This window comes from Solenopsis invicta, chromosome 3 (genome assembly GCF_016802725.1).
Source record: "Solenopsis invicta isolate M01_SB chromosome 3, UNIL_Sinv_3.0, whole genome shotgun sequence".
In the NCBI taxonomy this organism is placed as follows: domain Eukaryota; kingdom Metazoa; phylum Arthropoda; class Insecta; order Hymenoptera; family Formicidae; genus Solenopsis; species Solenopsis invicta.
The window spans coordinates 12,700,848-12,719,297 of NC_052666.1; the positions used below are offsets into that span (position 1 = coordinate 12,700,848).

General features: G+C 27.1%; 1 protein-coding gene and 1 non-coding gene across 2 annotated transcripts; one reads left to right on the forward strand and one right to left on the reverse strand.

The window, feature by feature from the left end:
• Positions 1–9,948: 9,948 nt before the first annotated feature.
• On the reverse strand, positions 9,949–15,028 carry LOC105204749 (aromatic-L-amino-acid decarboxylase-like). Its single transcript, XM_039446859.1, has 8 exons — positions 14,828–15,028; positions 14,184–14,417; positions 13,335–13,464; positions 12,879–13,139; positions 12,555–12,672; positions 10,807–10,902; positions 10,511–10,706; positions 9,949–10,248 (listed from the first exon to the last, which is right to left on the reverse strand). The coding sequence occupies exons 1-8, from the start codon at positions 15,026–15,028 to the stop codon at positions 9,949–9,951; spliced, it is 1,536 nt and encodes a 511-aa protein (XP_039302793.1).
• On the forward strand, positions 13,917–13,988 carry Trnap-agg. Its single transcript has one exon. It is a non-coding gene; the product is annotated as a tRNA-Pro (tRNA).
• Positions 15,029–18,450: the final 3,422 nt, after the last annotated feature.

Sequence of the window (18,450 nt, forward strand, 5' to 3'; positions counted from 1 at the left end):
CTTTTACGGGTATAGCAGCTACATTATTACCAGCAGGAAAAACAGTTCATAAAACATTTGGTTTACCGGTTCCATTATATGCTGATTCATCATCTAGCATTAAAATTCAATCTAAGGAAGTTCATTATTTAAAAGAAATAGATATTTTTATTTGGGATGAAGCGCCAATGGCACCGCGATATGCTTTAGAGATTATGGATCGAACATTGCGTGATATCATGAATAATGATTTACCTTTCGGTGGAAAAATTATTGTGTTAGGTGGTGATTTTAGACAACTTCTTCCTATTAAAGTACATGGTACTCGAAGTGAAATCATAAATCTTTCAATCAATTTTAGCTCTGTTTGGAAACATTTTAGAAATTTTTCTCTAACGGAAAACATGCGAGTTCTTCCCGAAGAAACTGAATTTGCACAATTCTTATTAGATATGGGAGATGGGATATTAAATGATTCTAATGATAATATACAACTCCCAGATTGTTGTATCACTCCCATTAATGCCAATATTGTACAAGATGTATATAGTGATTTGATACAAAATAAAGAATTTGATAAAATGACGAAGTGTGCGATACTTTTTGCAAGAAATGTTGATGTTGATGAAATTAATAAACGAGTTGTCGAATTATTAGATACATTTGAAGAACGGATTTATACAAGTACAGATAGTATTGAAAATTGCAATGATAATGGCGACATTGGTGAAACTTTGTTACCAGAATATTTAAATACTTTGTCTCCGTCATCCCTTCCACCTTATGAATTACGTTTAAAACCTAACTGTGTTATTATGTTAATGAGAAATCTTAGTATTAATGAAGGTCTTTGTAATGGTACTAGATTAATGATTATAGAACTTGCTGATCATTTACTAAAATTTAAAATTTTAATAGGAGATAAAGTAGGAGATATTATTTTTTTGAATCGTATAACACTGTATTGCGAAAATGTATATTCTTTTACTTTCAAAAGAAAACAATTTCCAATAAAATTAGCTTGTGCTATGACGATTAATAAATCACAAGGACAAACATTCGATAGAGTAGGAATTGATCTTCGTAAAGATGTTTTTAATCATGGTCAACTTTATGTTGCTTTTTTACGAGTACGTTCCTGGCAAGCATTAAAAGTTTATCTTGGTAATCAACGTAATAATAAACAAGTTAAAAATTATGTATATAAAGAAATGTATATATAATTTAATATTCTTTAACTTTTTAGTGAATGTGTTACTCCTGATAATATTATATGAATATTGCAAAAATGTTATATTAAAAATAAATAATATTATTTATTACAAGATTTAATTTAAAAAAAATTATATAAATTTTATTTTTTTTAAACAAAATTTTTTTATTAATTTATTAAAAACTTTTTTAATCTTTATTGATTTACTTTTTAATTTTAAAACATAATTTGTATGAATGCGCAATATCAAAAGCTCTGTAGCGCGCGCGTAGCGCGCGCCTGTTTTGTTCTAGTTTTGTTAAATTTTACAGAAGGTCACTGCCTGCATTTTTGTCCTTTTTAATATTAAATTGTAGCATATACCCTTCGTTATTGTCTGTATGTACTTTCATTCTGTGAAGAATTTTTCAATCCATACCTTCAATAAAAGGATTTGTTTATTCAAAAATATCCACGTATATAGACGATTCCAGCATCATCTTGATATGTTATATTTCAGCACAAAAATCAGAAAAATGTTGTAAAGACATCCAAAAAACGTCTAAAGAATATCTTTATGACGTCTTTTCAAATTTTGTGCTGTCAGAGACGTTAAGTAATAACGTTACCTTCAAAGAATTACAATGAATACATTATGGATAAGGATAAAATGTTACACAAATACTCCGTAAAAAAGGCGATACAACACTTTACCAAATTTGCAAATTTTATAACGGATTATCTATTGTTGTTATTGAAAATCGTACGTGATTTATTGAAAAGTGTTGTACCATGATTTTATCACTCTTATCAGTACCAAAGTCAAACGGTATATGATTTTTTAATCCTAGCTCATCATATTTATTTTTGTTTCGTATTTATTATCATTTGAAGAGTTTTTACTTTCGCGTTAAATTATATTGACAAGTCTGTGTTTATACGGATACCTTGTCTTGTATTATGTTTCTAATAATCATCCCAAGATTATTACGTCAACGTGAAATGCGAATCGATCGGTGGTTTCCGGAGGGATGAATTTCGGGACTCTCCACGTTTCCCTCTCCTGACATCTAAAGACATCTAAAAGACTATCTAAAAGACAAACGATCTCGTTCCGTTTCACGGAGCGCGGGAACTTTTTTCTAAAGCCTTTATTTATACGTTTAATTGACACCTCTTAAACGCTATTGATATTCATCGCCGAAAATTAATGGCAGAATTTTAAAACCTGAAACGCATATTTTTGCTATTATTGAGATTTATTGCTTTCTCCGTCCACGGAGAAATAACGGACATGTTTCGAATATTCCCCCCACTCATAATGCTAGGAGACCGTTCTTTTTGAAACCTGTTAACATGTCGTCAACCATAAAAGTCAAAATATTATCGTATGACCAGCCAGTAACTCTTTGATCACTCAGACTTGACTCCATCGTGCCTAAAAGTGAAATCAAACATGAAAGCAATCATTATCGTGCACATCATTTCTTTCATCGCCGTTTTGGTAAGATTATATCTCAGTTAATAATTTGTTTAATCTATTTCTCTACAAAATATTCCACAAAATTATGTAACTTATTTTTATCTAAACAGCCAGCCATTATTTATATTAGTGCGTTCATACTTATTATTTCAAAAATTCAATGCAAAATTGTAAAATTGATGTAAGTAAATTATTGTCAAATCGTTAAGAATGTTAATTATTAAAATATTTATAACTGTTCACGGCATTCTTAAAATTAATATAAATTTTTGTAATCAATTAAAGAGTAAAAATAGTCAAATGCAAGTATATTTTACACATTATAAGATCTATTACATTTGTCGTATCTCGAATTAAGAGTATTGAACCCAAATTAATTTCAAATGTAGTTAGGAAACTATAAACGATTAGTTGATCGATTTACATTACTTTTTGAATGACAAATCAGGATTCAGATACTATATACTGTCAACCAAAGTTATACTTTAACCCTTAAATACATAAGTGGGTCTGAGACACCCCATATGAAGTTTCGAACGGTTGCTGCGTGAAGATGGAACGAGATAGGAGGTTCGGACCAGGATGTAAAAAAAGTTTGAAATCTCCTTTTTCGATTGATATGGTTGATCAACTTTTTTGGTCAACTAGAATTCCGACGGCACGGCAACAAAGTTTTGTTAAGGTCAATGGGACCTTAATGTATAGTGTGTGAGTGTAACTTTTTTGTGAGTAATCTTATGTAAAAAAATTGGACAAAACACGTTCAAACGGATCCGTACGCGTATGTTACTCTATCTAAAGTTAAAATAATATAGTGCCGTGAAAAAGAGGACTTCTGCATAGGGTCCTAAATACGAGGGTCCTAAATACTCGTATATTATCAAACGCATGAGTTTTCAATTTTAATCAAAAATACCTCATATTCGCCTTGTTACATAAATACATTTTTTAATAGAAATGACAATAATATAATTTTTTTTGAAAGTATGAATCTTTAACTTTAAAACGCCGTATTGTAAAGTCCTTAAAAGTTTTTTGTTGCAAAGATATGATTATTTGAAGGAAAAGTGGATCTTTGACCAATTTCTCATTTTTGCTTAATGGTTTTTCCTTTATAACTTCACAATAAATTATTTTTCGGCAATGCCGATTGTGCAGTCTCACACTCCTGAGATTCTGAACCTTTATTAAAAAAAAAAAAAATGTTGAAAAATATTGATTGTAATCAAAGTTACAGCTTCTCAAAGTTGAAAAAGTCTCTCAAACCCGAAAATGTGTTTTCGTATTTTAGAGGATCGATGTGTTTAAAGGTTGAATAAATTATATTTAAACGAATAAGTAAATCTAAATAAATTTTTATACAAACATTTATTAGAATTTTATTAGTACATAAGTGTATGTAAAAATATTAGTTTAATTCATAATGCTACATATGTATTATACATATAAATTTTACATAAAAATCAAGAATAAACAAAAAATTAAGAAGTTTTCAAAGCCAACAAGAGAATTGTGCTTTTACACAAATATTCAAACGAAATAATAGAAGAAAATCTGTGAAACTTTTACATCTTTGATAACGTTTTTAAATATGACACATACATCGTTAAATGAGGGCGGTTACGTAATGAGTATATAAATATGAGTATATAAATAATAATCCCCTAAATAATGTATATAATTGTACTATATTCATTTTAAAGGACACATACTTTTCAATTAACTAAAGTTACAAAAATTGCACACCAGAAATCCAGTTCCTCGTACACATTTCATATTCATTTGTTTAATTTAGAGGGTGTATTCCGAACACGATGTTAGTTTATGTTAATTTTTTTAGACGTTCGCGCAGATCGTTAACTAAATCGAAAAGTTTCAAACCAATATTATGTATCATAATGAGGAATAACTTGTAAATAGCTTAACCATTCCCTGAGAACAATTTTTTTCAGAACTTTTAAACCAATTGAATATGAAAAAAAGATTGTAGATTTTCTCAGTATTTCTGAAAATGTTCAAAATTCGTATAGAAGTTCTCCGAAAAATTTTTACCACGTTTGTACAGACACTGTGTTAATAGTAAAATTAGAGAAATATATGTAAAAAATAACATCAAATGTGTCACTTTTAAAGTAATTTTCAAAATTTCTATGCAATTTTCGAATTTTTTAGAAAATTTCTTAAATTCTATTAATCTCCTAGAATATTTCAGAATTCATATGAAAAATTCTGAAGAAGGTGTAGATTTTCTTAATATGTCTAAAAAGTATTCGAATTTGAATCAAAGTTCTGGAAGTATTTTCATAAAGGAATGATTGAGTTATTTAAAAGTTATTACTGATTATGCTATATATAACATATGGGTTCAGAATACTTCTCGGTTTAGTTAAACGGCTGCCAATATCTAGAAAAAAACCAAATTAATATTGTTTAGATTATATCCAGACCCTTTGATTAAATTATTGTATAACTACTTTTATTCTACGCTTAAAACTACTTGCCAAAACTCTAATTTCTTTTCAATTTTAAAAATTTTAAATTGCATATTGCTTCTTTCGCGATATATTTAATAGAACGTATTTCATAGAACGTATGGAAATATTTTTTAATCGATCAAAACATATGTGTATTCCAAATATTTAAAAATGCGTTAATGTATTAATTATTAAGTATAACATTACAGTGTGACTAATAATATTTAAATATTATTTAATTGTAGGGTCAATTCATAGATGGACAAAAAGCAAAATTGAGAGAGTACACAGAATCATGTATGAACGAATATGGTGTCGATACGTGTGGGTGAAGAATAAATTAACTGCATACACATATATACTCGTGTGCCTGTGTGCGTTTGTAAGTATAACATAATTTTAAGAAAGACCAGGATAGATTTTTATTCGTATACAGAACTCTGTAATTATATAATCTTTATTCTCTTTCTCAAACATTTTTCTCGGAAAAAAATATATATTATTATTATATAATATATTGAAATATTGTTTCAGCTGGAACAACTGGTTGGAAAATAAGAAACAAGCTATTTAAATATTTCATGGACAACAATATTTATCTTTTACAATAGAATAAAACCAAACTTTGCATAAAGACTTAATTAGATTAATGGGATCTATTGTTTATTAGCTGACACATCAGATTAAAATATAATGGTTTATATTTTAATCCGTTGTGTCAGCTAGTAAACAATAGATCTGATTACATCTGATTAAGGCACAATATGCCAATATAAAGATGTATTAATGAAAAAATAAATATACATGTCGCTTCAGCATAAAATAAGTCTTTTTTTTTTAACTCTTCACAAATATATGCGGAAAAATCAATTTTATTACTTAAAAAAAGTAAGTGTACACTATAAAATTTAAAATTGAAAAATATGCCATAGTAATCTTATCACTCCTATCAGTACCGTGTCACTCTGCTTTATATATGATTTTTTAATCCTTAACATGTATTTTCGAGTATTTCGATTTCCACATTTAGTCGCGCGTCAGAGACGGATCGAAAATAGAAATAAAAATTAATATAATAGAAGGAAAAATAAAATTTCAACAAAATCAAGATTACGTAACATACTGGATCACCTTAATGTGATGGACATTAAAAATTAGGTAGCAGGTGATGTACGTAACTAGCAAAACAGCAATTTTTCGCAAAGAAAAAAACGATTTGTCTAGTAATTTAAAAAAAAAACGGTTTTTATTTTCAATCATTTCACAATAATTGACGGATTGATTAAAATGGAACATTTTCTACACATTTATTTTCATCTCCATCTTGGAGGAACAGGTTTTAAGACTTGCATTACTAATGCATAATGTCATAGTTTAGAGATTCATTTTAAAAGCGAAAACTGTCACGCAAGAAGTCAGTCGCTTTTTGATCACAGTCTTGAAAACTACGTTGATAAAAGAGAAAATGGAGCGTCAACAGATCGTCAAAATTAGTATCTTTATGATCGGACTTTTACTTATCGTTGTTTGGGTAAGATTACATCTAATAATTTGTTTATTTTTTTATTTGTTTATTTTTCCACAAAATATTCTACAAAATTATGTAACTTATTTTTTTATCTAAACAATTTTCATTATTTATTTCCATATCTTTATAATGAACAATACATGTTAAACTTCTATAAAACTGTAAGTAAATCATTGTCAAATAGTAAAAAATAATATTTATAAAATGTTCATAACTGTTCACGTCTTTCTTAAAATTAAAATAAATTTTTGTAATCAATTAATGAGTAAAAATAGTCAAATATAGACAAGACAAGATCTATTATGTCTCGGATTAAAAATGTTAAATTCAAATTAATTTCAAATGTAATTAGAAAACTATACATGATTAGTTGATCAATTTACATTCCTTTTTGAACAACAAATCAAGATTCGGATTCAACTGACAATCGATATAGTACTTATATTTCTCATATGACATAGTTTTATAAAAATAAAAGTTTAATGTTGTTTATGAAACATTTAATTGTTTGCCTCCTGTTTTACAACCTGTTTCAGCTGAAACAATATTTTAATATATTATATTTTTTATGAGAAAAATGTTTGAGAGGATAAAGGTTATATAACTACAGTGTTCTGTATACCGATAAAAATCTATCTTGGTCTTTCTTAAAATTATGTTATACTTACAAACGTACACAGGCACACAAGTGTATATGTATATGCAGCTATTCTTCACTCATTTGTATCAATACTACATTTGTTCATACATAATTCTGTTAACTCTTTCAATTTTGTTTTTTGTTCTAGTGTGAGGTCACTCTACAATTAAATAATATTTGAATATTATTAGTTACACTATAATTAATAAATTAATGCATTTTTAAATATTTGGAACACATATATGTTTTAATCGATTAAAAAATATTTCCATACGTTCTGTGAAAATATCGCGAAGGAAGCAATATGCAATTAAAAATTTTAAAAACTAAAATGAAATTAAAGTTTTGACGAGTAGTTTTAAGTGTAGAATAAAATATAGTAAAACAATAGTTTTAACAAAATTGAAAGAGTTAACAGAATTATGTATGAACAAATGTGATATTGATACAAATGAGTGAAGAATAGCTGCATATACATATACACTTGTGTGCCTGTGTACGTTTGTAAGTATAACATAATTTTAAGAAAGACCAAGATAGATTTTTATCGGTATACAGAACACTGTAGTTATATAATCTTTATCCTCTCAAACATTTTTCTCATAAAAAATATAATATATTAAAATATTGTTTCAGCTGAAACAGGTTGTAAAACAGGAGGCAAACAATTAAATGTTTCATAAACAACATTAAACTTTTATTTTTATAAAACTATGTCATATGAGAAATATAAGTACAATATCGATTGTCAGTTGAATCCGAATCTTGATTTGTTGCTCAAAAAGGAATGTAAATTGATCAACTAATCATGTATAGTTTTCTAACTACATTTGAAATTAATTTGGATTTAACATTTTTAATTCGAGACATAATAGATCTTGTCTTGTCTATATTTGACTATTTTTACTCATTAATTGATTACAAAAATTTATTTTAATTTTAAGAAAGACGTGAACAGTTATGAACATTTTATAAATATTATTTTTTAGTATTTGACAATGATTTACTTACAGTTTTATAGAAGTTTAACATGTATTGTTCATTATAAAGACACTGAAATAAATAATGAAAATTGTTTAGATAAAAAAATAAACAAATTATTAGATGTAATCTTACCCAAACAATGATAAGTAAAAGTCCGATCATAAAGATACTAATTTTGACGATCTGTTGACGCTTCATTTTCTCTTTTATAAACGTAGTTTTCAAGACTGTGATCAAAAAGCGACTGACTTCTTGCGTGATAGTTTTCGCTTTTAAAATGAATCTCTAAACTCTGACATTATGCATTTGTAATGTAAGTCTTAAAACCTGTTCCTCCAAGGTGGAGATGAAAATAAATGTGCAGAAAATGTTCCATTTTAATCAATCCGTCAATTATTGTGAAATGATTGAAAATAAAAACCGTTTTTTTTTTAAATTACTAGACAAATCGTTTTTTTCTTTGCGAAAAATTGCTGTTTTGCTAGTTACGTACATCACCTGCTACCTAATTTTTAATGTCCATCACATTAAGGTGATCCAGTATGTTACGTAATCTTGATTTCGTTGAAATTTTATTTTTTCTTCTATTATATTAATTTTTATTTCTATTTTCGATCCGTCTCTGACGCGCGACTAAATGTGGAAATCGAAATACTCGAAAATAAATGTTAAGGATTAAAAAATCATATATAAAACAGAGTGACACGGTACTGATAGGAGTGATAAGATTACTATGGCATATTTTTCAATTTTAAATTTTATAGTGTACACTTACTTTTTTTAAGTAATAAAATTGATTTTTCCGCATATATTTGTGAAGAGTTAAAAAAAAGACTTATTTTATGCTGAAGCGACGTGTATATTTATTTTTTCATTAATACATCTTTATATTGGCATATTGTGCCTTAATCAGATGTAATCAGATCTATTGTTTATTAGCTGACACAACGGATTAAAATATAAACCTTTATAAAAACAAAAGTTTAATGTTGTTTATGAAACATTTAATTGTTTGCCTCCTGTTTTACAACCTGTTTCAGCTGAAACAATATTTCAATATATTATATTTTTTATGAGAAAAATGTTTGAGAGGATAAAGATTATATAACTACAGTGTTCTGTATACCGATAAAAATCTATCTCGGTCTTTCTTAAAATTATGTTATACTTACAAACGTACACAGGCACACAAGTGTATATGTATATGCAGCTATTCTTCACTCATTTGTATCAATACACATTTGTTCATATATAATTCTGTTAACTCTTAAGCACCTTATTTTGTTCCTTGAAATTTCGTATTTTTGACACATTGCAGCTCGACAAATGAATTTTTTTCGAATAATTTAAGTAAAGCATCATAAACGCCAATATTTTACCTACAAAATGCCTTTCTTAAAATTTCTCTTTCTTACAATTTTTTTTGACCGAGTTACGCAACTTTGAAGCTAAACGATTTGTGTACTATTTGTGTACGACGATTTTAATGTAAAATCGCATCATTGCACAATAATGAGTATGATTTAAAATTTTAATGTAAAACTAAATATGCAAAGTTTAAAAATTTTCGCTGTTTTGTGAAAAGTTTTACAAATTTTGTTGTTCCAAAAAGAAATGCGAGCGAGTAACACAAGTCTATCGCACAAATTTTACAGATCAAGATAAAAATTACGATATTTTTTGCGAAATTTCTTTCGTTTCTAAGTTCAAATTTTCTATCCTTGTCGCAATATCATCTGTTGATTTCACGATGTTTCGAACCGATTGTTTACGAAAACTTTCCTGCAAAATTTCTGTCGTCTGTCTACTTATTTCATTCCACGAGAAAGCAATATCTTCTTCACGACATAATCGACTGCATACGACAAATCTAGCAACAAGTTTATGCTGATACGTGCTGACGATGAGATAAATTTGTTTTCTAGCCTGTAGACGGTCTACAAGTTTCTTTGTCAAACTGTTATCACCCTAAAAAGAGAAATTTATTAAATTTATTATTGCAAAAATGTTAAAAATAATACAGTTAGATTAGAACTAAAATTGTAACATAAAAAAGAGTGCATAACATTTTCTATAGAAAGTAATAATTTAATTATTCGAGATAAATACAAGTACAATTTATTTAATTAAAAATAGAAATTTATAAATAGAAAAATAAAAGATAAGAAATCCATAATTAAAATAAATTTTAATTTGTGTATTAACAAAAAAATTAATAATTAAAAGATACCTTGATACGGAAACAGACTAGACCCATAACCACTTCGGTGACTACTTCGAACCTATCATCTGATCTGACATAATTCTCAAAAAGCTGCGCTAGTTTTATGGTGCGTCTAATGTGCTCCTGAAGTCCTTGCACTTCATAAATACGTATGACGAACCATAATTTTAGTGAACGGAAACGTCGACCTAATGGTATCTGTGTCAAGAAAAATTCAAGAATGACAAAAATAAAAATTATTTTTAATGATATTATTAGATAATTTACTAAGACAAAAACTGCGTCAAAAAAATTTATAAAATCTTACTCTATAATCCGGTACAAATCCTTCCTTATCATGGGCAAGATATATTCTGTTAACACTGAAAGTTTCTATAAGTCGTCTCGAATCTTTTACCCTAAAAATATAAATTATTACAACAATTTATTCTATAAATTATCTTGTTATTACTCTCGTACGCTACTCTTTATATATTTATATTTTGATAAAAAAAATTGTTTCTACTTAATTTAAAAATTTATTTAAATGCTATTTTTTCTTATTTATTCAAATTAAATTTAAAAAAATCTAAATTTAATTATATCTAAATTTTTTTATTAAAAAAATGTAAATAACGCAAATATAAAGAGTTGAATATTTATTTATTATAAAAGCAATGCAGTGAAACATTACTATATAAAAAAATTTACAAAAAGAAATTTACTAGTAACAATAATTAAATAAATATTTTTTATATTCTAAACAAAAAACATGGTTTAAAAGAAATCCACAAATTTAGATTATATAACTAAAAATAAATTTATGTTAGACTATAAAAATAATTATATAAACTGACGATAATCAAAATATAGGGTAAAGTTGCCCGTTATGAGATATTTTTTTAAAGGCTTATAATTTATTTAATTTATACCATTAATTCCTGTTTTTACATCCAACTTACAATAAATATATTTAAGTTTTATTGAGATGAGTCTTTAAACCTTGTTTATTATAAAATAAACTCGCCAGAGCAATCGATAATAGTTATAGTTTGTTGTATAAGAAATTTTTTGTTAAAATTGCCAATTTTGCTAACTCGAAAAAAAAAGATGTCTAATATGAAACACAAAAGTTCCTTTTTATATAAGATTGGTCTTATTACTACGTTCAAATTAAGTTCCAGACTCAAAATCTAGTTGACTTATCGAATAGCTCTTTCGATATTCAAAAACTTTTGTACGTAACTTTTTGCTCCAAAATCTATACTCCTCGAGATATTTTAGAGTCTCAGTGTTAATGCTGAAAATCATAACTTTCAAGCCTCATACTTCAAAAGTCCTCAATGAAAAACATTATTATAACATTTTGAAAAACTCTCGAAATCAGAATATGCAATAATAAATAAGGATTTTTGAGTGTCTCATATTACGAGTTCCACGCTTTGCAATTTCACGATCACCAAATTTAATATTTACAATTGAGCAAATCATCACATTCCGTATTTTTTTATTAACTTTTTTTATTAACAACTTTACTCTATCACTGATTGCAAAATTTATCATCAAATATTTTTTTATTTTATAATAAACAAGGTTTAAAGACTAATAAAACTTGGTAACATCCAATTTCAAAAATTTTTTTTTAACGACTGCACGCATGACTTAATTATGAATTTTCTACTAAACAGATTTCACCCCAAGAGTAATAAGTTTATGATGGTAACAACCATATGCGTTTATTAATATAACAGAAATCTCGCTACCATATATTAAAAACCTATCCCATAGGCGACTTCACCCTATAGACTCATGATAATAAAAAATTTGGATATTCTAAAAATCAAGTTGAGCATCCAATATAATTATTTTAATAGTGTAACAATTATATTCACAACTACATATAGCTAAATTTCTAGTTGCTTCAACAAAAAGATTATCACATATAAATAACTGAAAAAGTATCAAGTAACGTACTTGACGCTTTCTCAGTTATTTGTGTGATTATATTTAAATAACCTATTTCAAAAAGATTATCATTCAATCGGTGCAATAATATTATTAATATACGTACCACAATACCGAAGCATCAAAATTTGTAAGTAACCACTTGTGCGCGTTCACGTTAAAAGAATCCGCATACTGAACGCCGGACATCAAATGACGATATTCCGGACAAACAAATGCTGCACCTGAATTAATAGATATAATTAAAGCAATTTATAATTTTTTTGTAATATTTATTAAAAATATAAATAATTATAATCGTAGCCAGCAATTACTCAAATAGCACGAATCTAATCTTTTTCTAATTAATAAATAATGATTATTTGATGTAACGTATTTTACATGAATTATGTAAGATATGCAAAGTTAATAAAGAAGAAATAAATTGCACCTGCGTAAGCAGCGTCAATGTGCAACCATATGTTATATTCTTTGCATATTAGCCCTATCTCGTCGATATTGTCGAAAGCACAGGTGCCAGTAGTTCCTAAAGTAGCGACGACGTAAGACGGTATAAGACTTTTCTCCAAATCTTCCTGTATTACTTTCTTCAAAGTTTCTCCGCGTAGAGAGCACTTATCATCCACTGGTAGTAACCTCATTGGCATTGATCCTAAAATTCCTGCCTTCTCCACTGAAGAATTGGACAGATCTAAAAATTGGTAAAAATATATGTTTATGTAAATATCCCATATAGAGTCAATCTAAAGATGTAAGTAGTTAATTTGCGAGAAGTAAAATTAATACAATAAACGTACTTATTGTACTGTTTTATTTGCTCAACAATTAAATAACATTTTATTGCATAAATAGCAAATTATGTAATTCTTTTTTTATTTGTACTTACTGGAGGTATATGCGACTAATTTAGATTTAATATGATTCTCATCCATCTCGGAATGAAGACGTTTTACTCGACGCGTTGTATGGTCTTTCGCAGCTAACAGACATAGAAATGTACATTCACTTGCAGATCCCTGTAATCCATAAACTAATTACTAAAATGAATAAATTAAGTAAAATATATCTAAATTTTTTTTATTAATAATTTTGTAATTTTATATTGGTCACAATATTAAACATATTAAAAAGAATGGTAATTATTATAATAAGAGTAAAAAATTAGGATTTATAAACAATTTAAATGAAAAATAAAATTAGTAAAAATATGTATAAATAATATTTTTCTAACAAAGAGAATTGTATAATATAATTGTATAATATAAATTGTATGCAAATATAATACAAATATATATTACAAGTATATATTACAAATATATATTACAATTTATGTGTAAATTACATTTAATATATAATATTTTATATATTTATGATTACAATATTTATTCAAAACAAATAAAATAGCTTTTTATAGTGACTAAAATTTATTAATTTTGTCTGTGGATGTTTATAACAATCAACGATCAGTGGCTCGTTGGTCTAGGGGTATGATTCTCGCTTAGGGTGCGAGAGGTCCCGGGTTCAAATCCCGGACGAGCCCATTTTTTTTTCATAACTTTTATATTTTATATAAATATGGTAATATCATCTCAATCACTTTCTGAAGAGTAAAAATATTATTTCATATTAAATCAAAAACATCATTGCAGTTATATATATTTTATATTTATTTTGTTAAAAAACTGTAGAATAGTCTCATTGTGCTCAATGCATATTACTTGTATATAACAATTACCTGAATGACTCCTTCACCTGTCCCATTAGGAGAATTCAAAAATTCGTTAGGTAGCCCTAACAATTTGCCAAGCCAATTACATGTAATGACCTCGAGTTCGGTGCAAGCCGGAGATGTTATCCAGCTAAAACCTATACACCTGATAGCGCAGCTCAAAATTTCAGCAACGATAGCCGGATAAGAGTTAGCCGTTGGGAAATATGCGTGAAAATGTGGCGAGTTCCAGTGTGTTATCTATACATATTGATAGAAATAATAACTCATTCTCTTTTTTTTTATCATAATAACATGATATAAAAAGAGAAAATTTTTTATACAAATTTAAAAATATTAAAAATTTATTTACTATAAGTTAAAGCAAAAAAATAAATAAATTGTATAAGAAAAAAAAACTAAAATAGAATATTAACTTACTGTACAGGCTACAGTTCCTAATTTTTAATGTATTTTTATTAAATTTATTAAACTTGTTTAATTTATTAAACGTATGTGTCCTTTTTTATTTTTAATATCAGAAAAATAAATTTTCTTCTCTGCAATACTTTCTATTTTTATTAATTCTAATTATTAAAATTTACTATTACGAGTAAGTCTTAACGTAATAATATCTTTTATAGCTAATACAGGATTAAAAAAAAATTTACCCCTGGCATAATGTATTGTTCCACATCTTTTAGAACCTCTTGCCATTTCTCAGATTTTTGCGGAGCTTCTTTAGGCAATAACTTACTAAGGTAACCCGGCTCCACATCCGGTAATACGTTTTTGTTTCTCAAAGTCTCAGTATAATCCGCAACGTAGTCTATAGTCGCCTTAGCAAATTCCACAAATTCCGACGTGTCCATATTTTCTAAATTCAAATTCTAAATTCACTACGCGACGCAATCGCATTGTAACGACAAATTGAGAAACTTCGTTTTAATTAAAATTTTTTTATAATACAAAGTAGTGGAGCAAAGCCATGAACTGCGGCTTTTAATTTACCGATGAAGATAAGCTTATGCACACTACAGATATCTCATGAACAATTATAGAACTGTACCTCCACAGCACAGACTTCCTATGACTTCTTATAGAAATGTCTATGAGGTGTTCAAAGTCTTTGAATCAAAGAACATTTAAATGTTCTAAAGACATCCGTGGGACATTATTTGGATAAAACTGTGCTATGTTTGTGCTTTATTACATAAATTTTATTTTATCAAGATTATTATAATTAATGATCTTGACTTAAACTTCGTACTTACTTAATTTACTGAACACAAAATAATTCCTTGAACACTTAATATCACATTAGCATTTCTTTTAATCCTAAATTGCAAGTACTTTACAAGAAAGAAATGCAGTATCGCAAGTATATGATACACATATTTTTATTTTTGTATTTTTAAATAAAATTATCATATTGCATAAGCACATAAAATTCTCTCCACTATTATATTATAAACGATACTATTACAACAGCAATTATTTAACTGTTAAAAGATAGCGCAAAAATGCTTGATAGCGAGAGAAAAAGATTTTCCTACGTACAAAACGCAAGAATAAATCCGGATAAAATCGTGCTCCGTATTTATCTTTCTATTCGCAAGACAAATATTTTTATTTTGTTTTTATACATACGATCTATTGTCGAATCTGTACCTTTATCATCTACGAGTCGTGTTTTGCACGAAACAGCAAAAATTTCACTTTGTATGCACTACAAACGTTATATGCCAACAATCTTTCACTTGAATCCGAAACTCGTATTTCGCTGTCACCATCGAATAGCGTACAATACGGTATGTGAAAAAATTTAACTGACTGATCTATACGACTCGAGATGGACGCGCGTGCCGATGGACGATTCGGAAGTGTTTTCAGTCGAATACCGTTCTCTAACGTTAAATACCACCACTCCCAGAAAACATTCACTTGCTTTCTCTGTAATCACACCAAATTTGACGGTCGCGGGAGCAATTCTTTTCTGATGCTCTGAAAACATTGACATCTTCTTTTAATCAAACAACTGTTAAATTTTTTAATTTTAAGTTAATGATATATAAAAATAATAAAACAATTTTTAATTAAATTAATTAACTAATTGTTTACAATTTATGTTCATCATAATGAATTTTTTAATTTCATACGCCCATATTCTCAACTCACTTTTCAATAATAAGTACATTTATTTGAGATTTTGTATAACGTAAACTGTATGCATATTTATCGATAAAAATAAATTAAGAATATGAATCCTTGTCTTTATTCGTTTAATTTAAAATTGTATGAGTGATAAAGTCTTTAATATACCTAATCAAGAGAAGAAATATATTAGCAATGAATCAGTTAATTAAATTGCGTAGATTAATAAAAAAAAAACATTAAATGTAATTAATATCCAGCATTTGTATTGATTTTTATCAAACACAATACATCGGAAAACATTTTACATATTTAACATTCAACATTTAAAAGTTTACATAATACAAATTCGATATAAGATATAAGCTAGACATGAATAAAATAATGGGTCAGTATAAAATCAAGTTTATATGTATTCAAAATTATAATATTCCTCCATCTTCAAAAAAATTCGTGAAAAAACTTGTCTACCTTTGTAAATCAATTCGTATGACCTAGATACGTTTCCTCTTAATCGTATATTTTTGTACCTTTTCGTTTCTCTTCTCCAAAGCAGTAAGAGTAAACTATTGTATAAAGATCTTTCACTGCAATAAACTACTCACAATTTTATGCTTTATATGTCTTTGGCTGATAATGCATTAAGTTGCTTTTTTCATAAAGCATAAAACATCCGAGAGTTAACAATGCACCTTTTTTTTGCTATTTTGCCAAAAACGGAAAAAGTTCGGTCTTAAGACACTAATGATTTTTATTATAATCTATGATCTTGGTACAATTACTATATACTTACAGTTTTAATTATTGTGAACATGAATAAAGAAATTATCCAAACTATTAAAAGAATCGAAAAATGTCTTGAATTTTTTCATTACAATACTATGTATATATGTATATCGTAGTAAACGTTCTTATATTTAAAATTAATACAGCCAAAGATTTCTTTGCGAATCATACTGATGAGTCTTATTGGTGTAAAGTTTTATCTGTTAGACGAAGCGTTCAATAATTACTTACGTATAGTACAAGTCTACAATTGGTTAATACTAACCAATATAAATTATATAAAATCCATTTTAATATATTTATTAAAAAGTATATAAAAATAAATATTTAAAATATATATTTATGTATACATTTATATAAATAGATTTTATACGATTTTACATTTATTTATTTAACAAGTAATAATTGTATATAAAAGTATTTTTAAAACTCCATTTAAATCTCGGATAAGCTTAAACATTTTTTCTATTAATATTCAAAACAATATTTCCTCCAATTGCTTTAAATTATATTTTAATACAATTTGAACGTAATGAATTTTTTATTATTAATGTTCATACCAGAATAATAATTATTACGAAAAAGCTTCGTTAAAATTAATTTTCGTCATTAATTTTAAACATTATATAAAAATAAAAAGCAAAAGAGGATTATGGGCTCATCCGAGGTTTGAAGCCGGGACCTCTCGCACCCGAAGCGAGAATCATACCCCTAGACCAACGAGCCTTACGAAAACTTTTTCTTTCTTGATCTTCCACATGATCGCAAAGTCAATTAAAAATAATACAAAAAAAAACTATTTATCTAATAACAAATGTTTAATGTGTTGAAGTAATTACGTGCATCACTGGCTATTTGTATAGTTTCCGTTTGAATTTGATATCGTGAAACATTTCATTCATTGCCTCTTTTTACAATATGTTTATTGTTAGTTTCTCGTTCTCATTATCTGTCCTGCTTGTCATCCATTCTTCTCTTATTGTTAAAAGATTTTCTGGTTCCTTATCGTCAAGTTGTCCAATATTTTTATTTTTAAAGTATAAAAAAAAGTAATGATACTTTATATTACATTCAACATAGCTATTTTTTGATTTTTATTAATTTACTAGACTTTTGGATTTATTACACATTTTAGTATGAATTTATGTATAGACTATCAGATAAGAGACTTTAAAATAAATTTTAAACATCTACAATTAATGCTTTATCTATCGTTGTATATAAATGAAACAAACTATATCAATACCCAGGTAGCACGGTAGATCGATTGTAACATTCTAAATTCCACAAACTATAATGCAGTTACAACCGCTCTCCCTACGTTCCTCAATACTAGCAAGTCGTAATCAACACT